Source organism: Bubalus bubalis, chromosome 9, assembly GCF_019923935.1.
Source record: "Bubalus bubalis isolate 160015118507 breed Murrah chromosome 9, NDDB_SH_1, whole genome shotgun sequence".
Classification (NCBI taxonomy): Eukaryota; Metazoa; Chordata; class Mammalia; order Artiodactyla; family Bovidae; genus Bubalus; species Bubalus bubalis.
In genome coordinates this window covers 67046069-67062002 of record NC_059165.1, presented here as the reverse complement: position 1 = coordinate 67062002, position 15934 = coordinate 67046069, and the positions used below count along the sequence as shown (strand labels likewise).

At 55.3% G+C, this 15934-nt stretch overlaps 1 protein-coding gene across 11 annotated transcripts in view; it reads right to left on the bottom strand.

The window, feature by feature from the left end:
- TCF3 (transcription factor 3) overlaps nucleotides 1-12877 on the bottom strand; it is a 33017-nt gene extending 20140 nt beyond the window's left edge. For 6 of the 11 annotated variants that reach the window (XM_025292732.3, XM_044948561.2, XM_025292724.3 and 3 more), the window contains exons 1-3: nucleotides 12593-12877; nucleotides 10643-10766; nucleotides 7441-7513 (exon numbers count right to left, since the gene is read on the bottom strand). In XM_025292732.3, coding sequence (XP_025148517.1) covers nucleotides 7441-7513; nucleotides 10643-10714 — 145 coding nt within the window. In that variant the 5' untranslated portion in view covers nucleotides 10715-10766; nucleotides 12593-12877. The remainder of the gene's footprint in view (nucleotides 1-7440; nucleotides 7514-10642; nucleotides 10767-12592) is intronic. The other 5 variants (XM_025292723.3, XM_025292725.3, XM_025292726.3 and 2 more) reach the window with 1 other exon arrangement.
- Nucleotides 12878-15934: the final 3057 nt, after the last annotated feature.

Here is a 15934-nt window from a genome sequence, read left to right as displayed (position 1 = left end):
TCTGGAACAAGTGACTCGGGAAGATGATCAGATGTACACAGACATACCAAATAACACCAGTGAAAAGGAGAGGCCAAAACATTTATACACAAGTCTGAATTCAAGGCGCAAACTCTCGCTGGAATGGAAGGTGGGTTTTTGCTGACAGTGGGCAGGACCCACAGAGAATACCCCACTGTCCTGTGTCCTTGACACTGGACAAATGAAAAGCCTGACTGCGATGAGCAGGAGATGAAGATCTCACAGCTCTGGGTCCAAGTGCCCATTCTCAGGAAGAATGACAGGGGGCCATTTCACCATTTCAGGAAAGCAGGGAGACCCTGCACCTCCCCAAAAGTGGCAACAGCCCAAGCCATGGTTACTCATTGCGTCGCTGACCCAGAAATGAGCCAGTCGAGGAACAAACCCTCCACTCCCCAACCTAGAAAACTGGAAATCTCTGAAAGAACTTGACCAAAAGGGAAAATTTTTTTTAAATATTATCAAGAATCTACATTTAAAAATAATGAAAACACACATTATTGAAACCAACAAGATATGGCCAAAGCAGTCCTCGGAGGGAAATTTATAACCCTCAAGAGAACAGAGGTAAACAAATGAGACTTCAATTCAAAAAAAAACTTAACAAAAAAGGACGACTTAACACAGAAGTAGTGGGGAATTCCCTGATGGTCTGGTTAGGACTCCAAGCTTTCATTGCCAAGGACCTGGGGTCGATCCCTGGTTGGGGAACTAAGATCCCACAAGCGACATGGCATGGCCAAAAAATAAAGAAAGTGAGAAAGTAAAATAAAACAACACAGAAAGAGGGCCGAGAAAAGCAGTCAACTGATAAACATCAATTCCACAATGAAGTAGACTCCTTGGAAGAAAAATCAATAAACAGATACAAGGAGACTTCCTTGGTGGTCCAGTGGTCAAGACTATGCCTTCCAATTTGGCAAGACTCTGCCACCAAAGGGAAGGTGGGCTTAATCCCTGGTCAGGGAACAAAGACCCCGTATGCTTCAGGGCAACTAGGCCCACGTGCCACAACTACTGAGCTCATGCACCTCAACTAGAGAGCCTATGTGCCCCAACTACTAAGCCCACGTGCCACAACGAAAGATCCCATGTGCTACAACTAAGACCTGTAATGCAGCCAAATAAATAAACATTAAAAAAAAAAAAGGCTGAACCCCACATGACATGCAAAATGCAAACCTGAGGCTGGCAGATCTGGTCTGGCAGTTAAACAAGGATATAGACCAAACGCGAAATTCAGGGTGCTTTGGGGTAGGAAAAACCATTAATTTATGGACAGAGTCAGGAGATGGGGAAGGAGGACAGCAGGGGCCGTCCTGAGATGCCCAACACACCACGATGATGTCAATCACTCATGTGGATAGTTGTATAGGATCAGAAGGAAACGCCCAGAACGTGATAAACACAGTCAGAGAGATCTATCTCGAATCAACAGCCAGAATCAGGCCCGGTCCTGCTGACAACAGCCAAACAGCACAACAGCACACGCCTGTGTGGTTCCAGAAACACTGGCTGATGGGAAAAGGCACATGGCATCCTCACCAGGATGGAGGAAGCTGGGTGCCTGCAGGTGGTGTACTTGGAAAACCAAGCCAAGCAAAGAACCTAATTAGGGGATGTCAGGAGGCAACCAGGTAGAAAATATGATGAAAAAGATCTCCAAACAACAGTTGTTCAATTCCAAGTCATGTTTGACTCTTTGTGACCCCATGAACTAAAGCAAGCCAGGATTCCCAGTCATTCACTATCTCCCAGAGTTTGCTCAAACTCATATCCATTGAGTCGGTGATGCCATCCAACCATCTCATCCTGTCATCCCCTTCTCCTCCTGCCCTCACTATTTCCCAGCATCAGGGCCTTTTCCAGTAAGTCAGCTCTCCGACCCCAGTATACAAAGTCCTAAAACATCTAGAAACAACCCTCACTGCAGAATTATGTGACCAAATTAAGAAAAAAACAAAAACTATAAAGTGATTAAGTGCCTTATAATTTCAGTTTTCAAAGCTGATCTTAAAAACTTAATATTAAGGGTTGAAACTTCAGGGAGAAGACACCAGGTTCTTACAATGTAAAAATGCAACACCATAAAGACAAACAGTTCTTCCTAAACTTATCTATGAATTTAACATAAAATCAAAATCCTGAAAGGTTTTTTTTTTTGAAGGGATGTGAGACAGGAGGAGACATAATTATTCTAAAGATCAAAAGAGAATCAGCATATCTCAAAATATGTGGGTGGGAGACCTGGAAAACAAAAATTAATGTAAGACTATAAAAAACACCACAAAGCTATAGTAACTAACACTGGGTAGTACAGAAGTAAAATATTTATATTTTTATAGGAAAGTAAAAATATAAAGCAAAAATTCATGGCTAAATGGCAATTTAGGAAATGCTCTGAGGCATATCAAACCACCAAGAAAGATTTTCTTGAGTTTATTCTGTTCTGCTGCTGCTGCTAAGTCCCTTTAGTCATGTCCAACTCTGTGCGACCCCATAGAAGGCAGCCCACCAGGCTCCCCGGTCCCTGGGATTCTCCAGGCAAGAACACTGGAGTGGGTTGCCATTTCCTTCTCCAATGCATGAAAGTGAAAAGTGAAAGTGAAGTTGCTCAGTCGTGTCCGATTCTTAGAGACCCCATGGACTGCAGCTCACCAGGCTCCTCTGTCCATGGGATTTTCCAGGCAAGAGTACTGGAGTGGGGTGCCATGGCCTTCTCCTTATTCTGTTCTAGAACTTCCTAAATTAAATGCTTACTCCACTTCTTTCCATTGTATCTGAAGACTGTCAAAGACTATGATTCCTCTTCAAGTGCAGCTTTGGCTGCACCTGTTTCTTATGTTTACATTATTGCTGATTTCTGTCTAGCCTGGCTGTGTTTTACTTTCCTCTTTAACTCAAGAGGCAGACAAAAAGGAATTTTGTTATTTCCAAGTAGTTAGGCTTTTTGTTTATTTCTGCATTTTTTGGTCTTTTATTTGTAGTTTTACTGCATTCGTCTCAAGGAATATGAGGAATTATATTTTTGGTCACTTTTTTTGGTTACCTCCTTTTATTATGCCTGGTATGTGATCAATTTTTATAAGAAATGTGATCCCTATTTACAGGGCATGGCCTTTGAAGGATAGTTCTTCTAACTGAAGGTGCCTTTCAGGCCTCATTCCAGGCTTTTCATCAGTATTTCTGGGTCCAGGGCCCAAGAGTGTCTGTTCTGAGCAGTCCCACAGGTTAGCAGGTTAGGTTGGCCATGTGTGCCATTGGCCAGGAACTGCTATTTAAGTTCAATCTTGATCCCTCCATCACTGAGGTTCTCTACCTCCCACTTATTTTTCATTTCTTGGCTCTCACAAAAGCTGTAAAGGCATCCTTTTCTGCCCTCCAGCATCTTTTCCTGTATATTCCTCAGTCTGATGGAATGAGGAACAGGTACATTCATGACCGTCACATCTGCCCTGCAGAATGGACTGTCATCTAATTCTTAAAAATTTCTCAGAAATGGCACCAAGGCTAGAACAAGTGGAAAGACTTGACAACATAAAAATGAAACCTATAAACCACCGAGAGGAATTGAAAATCTACATCATTAACAGTTATAAATGAAAACTTATGAAAAAGGCTGCAACACAGATCACAAAAGACTAATACCCTTCCTATAAAAAGCTCTTGCAAATCAGTAAGACCCGTATAGGGCAGGGGCACAGGACACTACAAAGAGAATACAGCATTGGGTGGTTAGCTGGAATGGTTACTAAAGTTTCAGCTTTATCCTAAGTATAATGGGGGAGATGACTGCACCTGTCTCACCACCCCGGGAGGACTGAGGACTCAGAATGAATGATCTAGGGTTGGTTCCTGGAGTACAGTGCTTGAGAAATGCTGATATAAGTTGCTGGTAAGTGTTACTATTCAAAAATTCATCAGGCAGCCATAAAAAGGAACAAACTGTTGATCCAACAACTTGGATGGGTCTCCAAGGAAGTGTGATCAGTGGAAAAAGCTGACCCCAGAAGGCTCCGTGCTGTGTGGTTCCATGTATGCAACATCCTCAACACAGCGAAGTTGGGAAGATGGAGAAGAGGAAATCAAGGGTTGCCAGGGTGAGGTCGGGGGGAGGGGGGAGTGGCTGCAGGTGGGAGGTCGTAGGGCAATGGAACAGTCCTGAAGAGACTGTGGGGGTGGCTTCATGGTGCTACACGTGGGATACAACTGCACGGAGCTACAGACACACAAATGGTGCACGTAAGACTCAAGAATAAACTAAAATACTGAATAAACTCTGTGGCTTGTACCATGGTCAGTCTCCTGATTCCGTGTCATATGAGAGGAGGCTGGGAAGGGGTAGGCTAGGGAGGGGCTTGGGGCTGCCCTGCACATTTCTTTACAACTTCCTGTGAATATACTGTGATTTCAAAATAAAAAGCTGACTAAATCCAAGTAAAAAGGGAGGAGGGCTCAAGACAGTGATCAGAAATTCATAAAAAAATAACCCATCTGACCAATATGCTTTTGGAAAGATAATGCTTTTGGAAATGAGCGATTGCTCATTAACAAGTTAATGCCCACTACAGAGGCAGATTTGGAAGAGGTGGGGAAGAGCCGACCCTGGGATGCCAGAAGGACATCCTCACCATGGACACAGGTCCACAGCCAGCGGTTCTGGTCTGGAGCTTAGGCTGAGGCTGTAACCGCACATCCGTGCTGACCCAGGGTGGACACCGCCTTGCCTGCCTGTGAGGTTTGTATCAAGACTGTGTTATGAACATTTAGAAACACAAACCAGGAGAGCTGCAGAGACATGACAACAGAGAAGCCCTTCCTCTGGGGTCAGCCAGCGCCTCCTGATGTTTCTGGTTAGGGGGCCCTTGACCCTATAGTTTTTGGCACAGGAGGTGCTGCCACTGAGACAGCTGTGCCTCGGGGTTTCCCACAAGGGATGGGGTGGAAAAACTATTCTTATTCTACAGCCTTCTGATCTAACACCAGTAAGTCTCTGCGTCAGGTCAGCGTGTCTTCAATGCTGCCGACAGTCTAGACAGAGAGAGCACAGACTGCAGGGTGGCTGCTCAGCCCACACGCCCAGAGACCCCTTCGCTGGAGACCCCTCCCCATAGCCTGGGCAGCTGCTCTTCTGGTGCAAAATGCTTTTTCGGAGCAGGTCTAGGAAAATACAAGTGGACTTGAATGAATTCTAAGCAAACACTGAGCCAGGATGTACAGAGCGGGAGGGGAGAACCAGGCTGGCAGGACCCCCTGGAGCTCTCATCCCCTTAAGGTCACCCTGCCTGTCTGGAGGGCGGTGACCCAGGCTCAGAAAGCAGGGGGCTTCCCCAAGGCCTGTCCTGCAGTTTGACCACCAACATTCATCCCTGGCCTCTTCCTGGGGTCTCCAACTCCACCAGGGAAGGAGCAGGGGAGAGCCCCTCAAAGGGGCCAGTCTCTGTTCCTGGGGCTCTCGTGCCTGGAGCAGGACCCCCCCTTCACCGTGAGCTCAAGGCAGACATGGAGACAGCCCCATGCCTCAGGTCTTAAAGCACTTTCATGCCCAAGGACTCATCGAATCAGCTGACAGGGAGACTCGTCTTATAGATGAGGAAACTGAGGCATGCAGGCATGTTACCTGGGTCAGGTGACACAGCCTGCCCTGTGTCTGATAGGACAGCAAGGAGGGGGCCCCTGAGTTCAGGTCTTAGGGCTCCCCGCCCTGTGTCCCCTCCCTCACTCCTGGCAGCACTAATGGGTTGAAACAAACTGGGGACCTCTGGGGCTGGTCCAGCCACACCACACTCTTGTGGGCAAGAAAGCTTAGCCCGGACATACAAGGGGTCAAGACCAGACCCTTCCCATCCAACATGGTCAGGTGGGGCTGTAAGTGAAATGGGCCTGCAGGAACCACGGAAAATCACTCTGAAAAACCCACAGGGGGGTCCCCAGGCTGGGCCAGGTGTCGGGTGTCTTGGAGGACTTTCCTTGGGGGCTCCTGGCCCCAAGTGAACCCTGGAAAAGGGAAGAGAGTCAGGAAGAGGCCTGGGGGAAGGTGAGGGAGCCACCTCACCTTCCTGAGGAGGAAGGACAGCGCCACCTCCTCCAGGAAGCCTCCCAGGGCCTGGCCTTCTGCTTGAAGCAGAAAAGCAGCAGCACCCCCAGCTCCTGAGGGTTGTTTGGGGGGCAGGGTGGCCAGTGGGGATTTCCACACTTCAGGAGGACGCCAGCCAGCTCTGAGGCCACTTCCTCCGGCGGAGAGGAAGGCCAGTGCCAGGCAGCAGCAGACAATACCACCCCCACCTTTAGGGGGTGGGGGTAAGTGAGCACAAACCAGCCTTGAAACCCCTCCACCTCCAGCTGGCTCCCCTCAGCCACCTCAGTGGAATCTGGAGAAGACAGAAACTTCTATTGTGACCCCAGAGACATGAAAGGACACAGCCTCCATCCCAGGGCCATAGAAAGAGACTGAAGTCCACATAGAGCGCCAAGGAGACGACCCCCAGCCCTCCTCCTCAACCGTCTCTCTGCCCACAGCCCTCCAGGGCTCCTACCTCCCTAGGGGAAAAGCCTGAGTCCTCCCCTGAGCCCACCATGCCCTCCACGACTTGCCCACCCTTCCTCCCTCTGCTCCTCCAGCACCCCAGGGAACTGTCCTGCCCCGGGGGCTCGGCATTCACAAGCCTCAGTTCAGACATCTCCCTGGAGACGGCCCTTCTGCCCGGCTACAGAGTAGCTTTCCCCCAGCACTCTGCTGCCTAACCCCTGCTGTAAGCTACTTGCAGCCTGTCTGTCCTCCCTGTCCACCCTCTGTACTTGGTGCCACAGGGGTGACCAGCTCATCCAGGAGTGGCAGGGACAATCCCGTGTGCACACTCAAACCCCCAGATCTAGAGCACACCAGGCCAGTCGCTCACCCCAGAGCCTGGTCTCGTATACAGAAAGTGCCAAATACACACTTGACCAAGAACGGCCAGGAGCTGGGCAGGATACGGAGAGCTGGGGTTCCACTCCACACCCCTTCTGGCCTCGGGTTACCCGCTGGGGAGGGACCGGAGACCCAGAACCCACTGGGGCCAGGGAGACCTTGGAGGCCCAAGTGCCCACTTTAATCCGGACAGCAACTCTGCGCTAACCACTGGACTCCCTCCCCTAGCCCCATGGCAGATCACAAGACCATGACAATGGTTGGTTCTCCAGCTTCCCTCAGGCTCACTGTCGCCCCATCCCACGCCTACCTGAGAGCCTGGAAACACTGCCCCAGGCCCCTCATCCCCACACCACCTGGTGGGCCTGAGCACTGCCCCCGAACACCTCCTCCCTTGGTGCCTGGTCCACCAGCCCCCCACAGTGGCGGTCCCAGGCTGCCTGGCCCACCCTCCAAGCGGCGATCTCCTCCCTCAAACACAAAGCCAGGAGGCAGTGGGGTCCTCCTACCTGAGCTTCCGAACTGGGTCCCGGCCAGGGAGGCCGGCCGGCTCTTACCGTTGGCCACAGGCAGCGGGAACATCTGCAGGGAGGGAGGGAGAGGGTAAGTGGGGATCACAGCTCTGCCGGGGTCCTGTCCCACTGGGACCCCCACCCCCAGGGAGCACCTCCCAGATCACGGTCACCAATGGGATTCGAAAACTCTTGTATACCGCTTTCCAGAAATGAATTAACCTATGGAGCACTTGATATAATCCCTACTCTTAGAAGGGATACACTTTTAAGTTCCAGCTTTAAATAAAAGTGATCATTTATACCTCACGTGGATCCCCAGGCATTGTTATTCCAGCCTCTGACCCTGACCTTCCCTGACCAGCCTGGCTCCCACCTCTCCTTGTGTCTGACCCCACGAGTGGTAGGGTGAGGGAAAGACACCCAGGCTCCACTGCTGGGACGGGGAGGAGCCCCACATTCTAGGCTATGCTCCGAGGTTGTACCCCTCCCTGCCAGTGACTAGGCAGTTCTCCTGAGGGTGGGGGCACCCAGTGTGGGAACATCACCCCCCAACCCCCACCAGCCTCCCCACTCACTCACCCAAACACACAGTGTTAAGTCCCTCAAGATTAAACAGCTTAGCAGCATTAACTGGGAAAACCCAACATCAACAAACCCTTGTGCCACAGAAAAAAACAAAACAGTCTTGCCCTGCCCCAAGGGTCTGAGTTCAGAGGTTCTTTTTGGGCCCCAAGTGACTCAGACTGGCCTGAATCAGGGATTAGGACTTAATTGGGGAGCGGCTTGTGGCCCCCCAAACCCTCCCTGGCCAACCAGGTGGTGAGGGTGTGGGGTCTGTGGGTGTGACTGTTGGGGGTAGCATCACGAGCCTGGGGAAGGACCAGGAAGGGGGTCTCTGCCTGCACACCCCATTCTACAGAACGGGAAACTGAGGCCACAGGCTAAGCTGGCAGGGTGAGTGCAGAGGCTCATGGCAGGTGAGCACCCAGGGTGGATGTGGGTTCTTGGGGTTTGTGTCCCCTCTGGGGGCAGTGCGGTGTTCACTGGACCCAGGGCCTTGTCCTCAAGGTGGGCCCCTTTCCCGCTGGGGACCCTAGGCCTGCGCTGGGGGAGGGGCAGGTCTGGGGGGTCATCAGTCAAGCCTCCCTGGAGGAGCAGGGGCTCAATTCCATTTCTGTTTCATCCTCCAGGGTGCTGGGGGGCCGCTGACGTGGCACTTGCCACAGGGGGCACTGGGCCGTGTCCTGTAGGCGCTTCAAGTCTTGTGATCAGCCCAGACAGGCCCCTGCACTGCTCAGAGCCTCAGTGTTTCCTTCGGTGAAATGGGACTCAGGGCTCAGGACGCGTGGGCTGTTGTGAAACCCAAGCGCACGTGGGCATGCACAGGGCTCAGAGGAGTACAGTCGAACCACCGTGCCAGCACCTGCCCACAGCACCCTCCCCAGCCCCCAGTCGTTCCAGACCATCATCAGGCTGGGGACAACCTCAGGCCCACCTAGGGGACAGCGCTCAGAGCCCACATGTACTCAGGACCACCCATCTAACAGGAAGCCCCTGACCAGGAGGACATGGATCCTAACAGCTGGGGGCAGCTTTCTTCTCTGGTGTTTAAGTGACAGTTACCTCATTTCCTTCACATGGACCTGCCCCAAAGATATGCTTCCCTTTGAAATCTTTTGTTTTAGTCGAAATTAGGTTGTTTTAAGAAAACAAACTAAGTCAACTTCTACGGGGCAGGTGGGAGGCAGAGCTGTGAGCCGCAACCGGGGCTGTCTCTGGGCCTCTCCCCCCATGATGGTGAAAAAGATCCAGTTCTGGGTTTCCCCGGAGGATAGACACTGGGCACCTTTCCCACTCCACCTCAGTCTCCTTATCCAAGAAGTGGGTTGCTGGCTCTGAGCTGGTGGGGGAGGGGGCAGTCTGAACCCTCCAGACAGAAAGGGGAGGTGGGCAAGTGGTTAGGGCTGTCGAGTGGCAGGGGGAAGGGGCCACCCCCTCCCCTGACCCCTAAGCTGGTCTGTTCCAGCCCAATAGTCTGTGACTTGTCAGTTTAACAAAAAAACAACTGAGTAGCACCCCTGGTTACTCACCCGCGGAGGAAAAAATAAAACGGGGCTTAAAAATACCAGCCTGGCCCTTCCGGAGCCGCGGCCGCTCTGTCCGGGGGGCTGTTTTTCCGCAGGGTGGCTTCAGCTTAGGGACTTTTGTTTTTGACAGACCTTAGTGGCCTAGGCCTTGTACCGGCAGATGATCAAATTCAGACCGAAAGAATCAAACCAAAATGGTGCTCAGTGGGGCAGGGAGAGGGGCAGGATTTAGGAAGTCCACACACAGTCCCCAGGTTTACTTCTGTCACAGGCAGCCCACTTTACAGATGGGCAAACCAAGGCCCCCACTCCTCCAAGGGAAACTCTAGCTTCCAGCCCCCACCCCAAGGCCTGTCTGAGCTATGTGACCTCTGGAAGCCAGCACCCTCTCTGAAGCTCCATCCACCTGGCCAGGGAAAAGGCTGTGGCTGGTGGAGCACACCGCCTGGGAAGTGTAGGGACATCCTCTGCCACACCCCACACTCCCATCCCCCCAGATTCCTGTGCATTGCTCTCAAGGTCTCTGGTCACTTATGACCCCAGCTCCTGGTGACACTGCGCACTGGCTCTCATGTGAGTAAATAAATGAACAATTACACGTCCACTGTGTGTGTCCTCTAACCACTCACGGAAGGCCCCCACACGGGGCACTGAAGCAATGGGCACTCCCATTTTCTACACCGACAGTGCTGTGACTAACCCTGATCACACCATCCTATAGGTCAGAAGCAAGATCACTGTCAAGATCACTGCATGCCCAATGCAAGCTGGGGTCTCAGGGCTGAGCCTCCACAAGGAGGAACTGAGGGCCCTGGGCAGCCCCGCCCTTACTCTGGGCCTTAGTTTCCCCAGCTGTAAAGGAGTGGGCTGGACCCACTCTGTGCCAAAGCATACAGTTGGGTGGCAGGTGCCCTGAAGCTGCACCGTGTTGTAGGGGTGTCAACCCATCCATTGGCAGCTCCCCAAATCTCCCCAGCCCCACCTGGGGTCCTTTGACCCAAATAAGTTTGAGGTCCAGATACTGGAGGTGTTTTTGGTAGTGGCTTCTTCCCATGGTCCTGGGGCCGTGGAGAGCTGGGTGGAGAGGAAGGGTGGGTAGGGTCGCTCACCATGCTAAAGTCCAGGAGGTCACTGAGCTCCTTGTCCGTGCCTACAGGCGCCATCCTTTGCGACTGGTTCATTCTCCAGTGGCAACGAGGGGCCGGGGTCAGGTCCTTAGGCCTAGAGACAGCCCTGCGTGGTGGCCACCACGAGTGCAGGCATAGGGGAGGTGGAAAGAGAGAAAAGGCATGAGTGAGGACGGCCGAGGTGGACAGATGGGGAGGCTGTTTAAGAGCCCCTCTAAATGCTTCCAGGGTCTGGGTCCTTTGCAGCCAGGATTCCGGGATTCGGGCCCCTAGAGACTCCTCCCCAGGGCCATGGGGGTTTGAACAACGGGGTTCGGGCAGCACAAGCAGATCCTCTGAACTCCCTCAGTGACCACCAAGGAATCAAGTTGCAAATGTTACATTGAATGCGGGGCGGAGTGGTCCCTTCCCAGATCGGTCAGAACCCGCCCCTTTCCCCGCCACCTCTCCTATTTCCTCCCACCCGCACGCTTCCCACCAGCCCCGGCCCCGCCCCCGCGAAGAAGGAGGGGCGACCCGGCCCCGCCCCAAGGGAAACTTGGTGACCCCCTCCAACAGCTGTCAGAACACGTTGAAGGCCTGGTCACCCCCAAATTCAAAGCAAAATAAATCCACAAGTGAGACTGCGAAGCCCCCTTCCTGTCCCACGACTACACTGGCAGAGGGGGTGCCCCGCGCAGGGACCGACCCACAAAGCTTCCCACCACGAAAAACTCTGAAAAGAGAAACACCACCCTAGGTTGTTTTATTGTCACGATGTATCCGGCAATTATTTTTAAGCAACTTTGAAAATATCTCTTGCCCTGGGGGAAGGGGGTCCCAAGACCCGAGTCTCCCCCACCCCACAAGGTCCCTAGGGGCTCCATTCTAGAATGAGGGGGAATCCACCTGCCAGGCACCATCCCACACCTAGAAGAGAGAGGAGAGCAGGTCCCCGTCCCACAGTCACACAGGGAAGCCCCTCCAGGGCCTCCTCCCGGGCCCCCAGGGGGGCGGGGGCGGCAAGCAGAAACCGTGGGGGCCACGAGGGAAGCTAGGGTTCCGAGGTCGAGGGAGACCCGACTTCAGAAGCGGAGAAACCCCCGCTTTGTTTGCCAACTGGAGACGGGTGTGAAACGGATGCCCCGGCGCACCCCCTCCCCCGCGAAGCTTTTTCTTTTTTGGAGGGCGTGTGAAACTGACTTTTTTTTTGAGGAGTACGAAACCGCACTTCTTCGTGGGGTGGTTGAAACCGATTTAAAAGCAAACCTGAGGGGGGGCTGAAACATGCTTCTCTGGGGGAGCTAAGATACTTCCAGAGTGTCACGAGGACTTTTGGGGGCTCGAAGCCACTTTGGGAACAGAGGGGAAGGACCGTCGTCCTCGGGGCTGGGGGGGGAAGGGGGCCCGGGAAACCAATCTCCACCCCACCCCCCGCAGCCGGTGCGGGCGGCGCGGCGCGGCCCAGGAGCCCTTTGAAGCTCGGGGCGCACCCGCCGCCCGCGCCCGCGGAGAGCAGAGCAGATGTGTCCCCCAGCCCGGCCCCGGCCCGAGCCCGCAGGCGCGCGGCGCACCTTCCCCGCAGACAAAAGGACGCTCCTTCTCCCTCGCTCGCTCCCCTCCAAACTCCGCCGCCGGCCGGGCCCCCGGGGAAGGGGGCGCCCGCGGCCCCCGCGCCACTGCCCCGCCGCAAAGTTGGGCGGCTCCGCGTCACCCCCGCCCAGCTCCGCAAACTTTCCCGAAGTGCCGGCCGGCGGGGGCGCGCGGGCCCGAGCGCGCTCTCCACGTCGTCGGCCCCCTCCGGCGCGCAAAGTTGGAGAACAATGACTCCGGCCGCGCCGCCCCCAGCCCAGCCCGCCCCCGCTCGGCGTCCCCGGATCCCGGCGTCCCGGCGCCGCGCGGAGGGGCCCGGTCCGCCGGGCACCGAACAGCGGAGGGTCCCAGCGCGCTCACCTGCTCGGTGCGGCCCGGCCCGCAACGCGCGGGGGGCGGTGGCATGAACGGCCCCCCCGGACAAAGAGGCGTCGCGGCCCCGAGGGGCGCGCGTGGGCGGCGGCGCGTGGCCCGGCTCCCCGCGTGTCCGCCCCACGGGCCCTGCGCGCGGCCCTGGAGTTGACGGAGACGGCGTGCGAGGAGTCCGCGGTGCCCTCCTGCCGCGTCGCTGGGCTCGGTCCGGCCCGCTACGCCCGCGGCCGCTGCCTCATCTTCCTGCGGCGGGAGACATGTTCCGCCCCTTGCCCCTTGCCCCGCCCCGTCCACGCCAGGCCCCTCCCCTAGAGCCCCGCCCCGTCGCTTCTCGCGGATCCCTCCGCCACCGCCTGCTCGCCGGGCCGCCGCCGGCCGCCCATACGCGCACGCTAGACGCGGCTGCGGACCCGCGGAGCCCGGCGCCTGTAACGGGAGCGCCGGGGATCTGTCGACCAACGGCGGGAGTGCGTGGGCAGGAACTATCTTTCAGCGCGGAGGCGCACGAGAGCTGGACTATACTTGTGACGCAAGCGGGAAGGGCCGTGAGATGGAAAGATAAGGCGGAGAGGCCGGGGCCAATCGGAGGTAGCGAAAGTATGATTGGCAAGGCTGCCTGCAGTTCGTGGCTAGGCCCCGCCCCCGCCCCGCCCACTTCGCTTGGCCTAGCGAAGAGGCGGGACTCTCAGAGCTGAAGGCCGCGAGAAGCTGTGGGGGGCGGGGAACAGCTGGTGTTTTATTCTCGGGTTTACGTGGCCGCCCGCACAGTCTCTTCGTCTTGGTCGTATCTGAGTTTCTAGGTCTGATCCCTAGTGCTGGGTTTTGCGAGCGGGCATCCTATGCCCGGAGAGAATGAATCAGACCCATTTTACCCTTGCGGCCACGGCTGTTAGCTCCGTTTCAGGTTCTGAGAGCTCCGCGTGGAACCCGCTCTATGCTTTTGACTTGCTGGTTGCCTTTGGCTGCCTGAGACTCAATTTACTCATCTGTTAAATAGGATTTGGGCTTGAGTTTGAGCTGGACTGAGACCTCACAGTTTCAGCTGCGGTTCTGGCTTCGGAAAGAGTCGGATACAACTGAGCGACTGAAATGAACTGAACTGAGACCTCACAAAGCTTTCTGACTCTCTGTGAGTTCACTTAGATCCCAAGTTCACCCCACAGCCAGGAGCTCTTGAGCTTTTGGGAGCCGTAGACCCTACAGAATAGAAATAATAATTATTATAAAGGAAAATAAACACACTCTAACACGATTTATGCTCCACCCCCACCCCTGTGTCCGCAGAGATAAAATCACAGTCCCTTCCAGGCTGAGAAGAAGACAATGTCCCCCTGGCCCAAGGGGCTCCAGCCACAGTGGCCTTCAGAACCTTCCAGGCTCACTCTCACCTCCAGGCCATTGCCATGGCTGTGCCCTCTGCCTGGAAGGCTTTTCCACCCCATCTGGAGCCCCAGTTCCCCACAGTTCAGGGTGGTCAGGGAGGCCCTAGATCCAGGGAGCAGGACTGAAAGCAAGGGAGAAAAGTGGGAGCCCAGGGGGAAGGGGAAGGGGAGACGACTCCAGGGCAGGCGGGAAGCTCAGCCGGCTCCTAATAAAGCCTCTTCCTGCTACATGGGGACCCGGCTGACCCTCACCTTGACCCTCAGCGCCAAAATGCTGCCATGTGGCACAGGCCTCAGGAAGGGACTGAGGGTTTGGGGGGGTCTGGGTTCAAATCCCTCATCCCTCCTGGTATCACTTGGGCAAGCTCTTGCCGCTCTCTGGGCCTCGGTTTTCCCATCAGGAAAATGGGAGAGTGTAGTGATGGTCACTGTGTAGGTGCCAAGGGTATGTGCCTCCATCCTGTGGCCTCTCCCCACTGGAATACCCAAATCTCTGGAGTGAGGGCTCCCAGACCACAGCCTTTCCCCACACCAACCCTGATCCCACAAGTCCAGGGTCTGCTCCGGCTTGCCTCTATCCTGGGAGGCTTTCTTGAGGACCAGGCTGGGGGTGCAGTCCCTCTGGACCCCCAGCCGACTCAAGGTGGGCCAGCACCCTTTCCCCTGACAGTGCTAAGGGTCTAACCTGTACAGACAGAGCTGGGGCCAGTATTCCTGGAGTTGACACACCCCCTGAAGGGGGTAAATGATCCATTCATAGGCCATGCAATTATTGAGCACCAATGGTATGCCAAGCTTGGTGCTGGGTGTTGGATCACTGTGGTGACTATGACTTGTCTAGTCCCTTTCCTCCAAGACAAGATGCAGAGGCCCGCTGTTTTAGTCCCAAATGTGCTTCTTCTATCCATATGTTCAGCTGTCAGGTCCTCGATCCTGAGTGATTAAACCCATAAACCCATTATACAGATGAGGAAACTGAGGTTCAGAGAGCTCCTCCCTGGGGTCCAGTCCACCTGGGGCTCACACCTGCCAGGAGGCTCTCCCAGCACCCACAGGCCACCATTGTCTTCCCTGGGGAGGCCCAGCCTGGGGCTGAGTCACCGGGTGGAGCAGCCCAAGGGGGACCACCACCCCGCCTTGGCTGCCGCCTCTGCCCAGCCCTGAGGCCCGGGTGTGCCCTACAGGGCACTGGCACAGGGACAGGCAGCCAGCAGCTGGTGCCAGGGGCCCCTCGAGGGCAGCCCACAGCCCGCCCACCACCTCCTGTCTGACTGCGGCCTTTGTTTTCCTCTGGTGCCCGCCAGGGGCCTGGGGCCAGGCAGGAGCCTCGGATCTGCCTCCCCCAGTGGGGGCTTCCTTCCTCCACCCAAGTCACACCTACTGTGTGCTGTCCCAGGCTGGGAACCTTGGGAGGAAGACAACCCCAACTCTGGTTGGGAAAACTCATGCCGAGGACAGAATCCCACTAGTGAGTGGGGTCGCTGGGGCAGAACACAGGAATGGTGATGGAAACTTCCAGAAGACAGTAGATGGGCACACCGCAGTTAACCATGGATTTAGAACTTGAGGGCCACTCTTCTGACATCATTTTCATTTGTCTCCAGAGTGGGCACCTTCTCCTGGGTGTGAACGGACCCTCCAAACGCACTCTCCCACTCCCACCCCACCCAGCCCCGCCCTGCTGTTCCTTAGCCCAGAAGGAAGGGAGGGGCCCTTATCAGTCAAGCCAGACCCCATACACAAACCTCGGTTCATGGTCCCTAATTGGGGGGGCACAGCGTGGGGGACAACTGCCTAGAGCTGGGGTCTTGATGGGCCATTGGACCCCCTGGAGGGGCCTGGCCCTGGCTTGTCCATGCTCTCCGTGACTCCTCCCACACAGATCTGATTGGGGTTCCCTTACTCATTCATTCATTCATTCTCCCTGGCTTTGGGAGGGAGGTCTCTG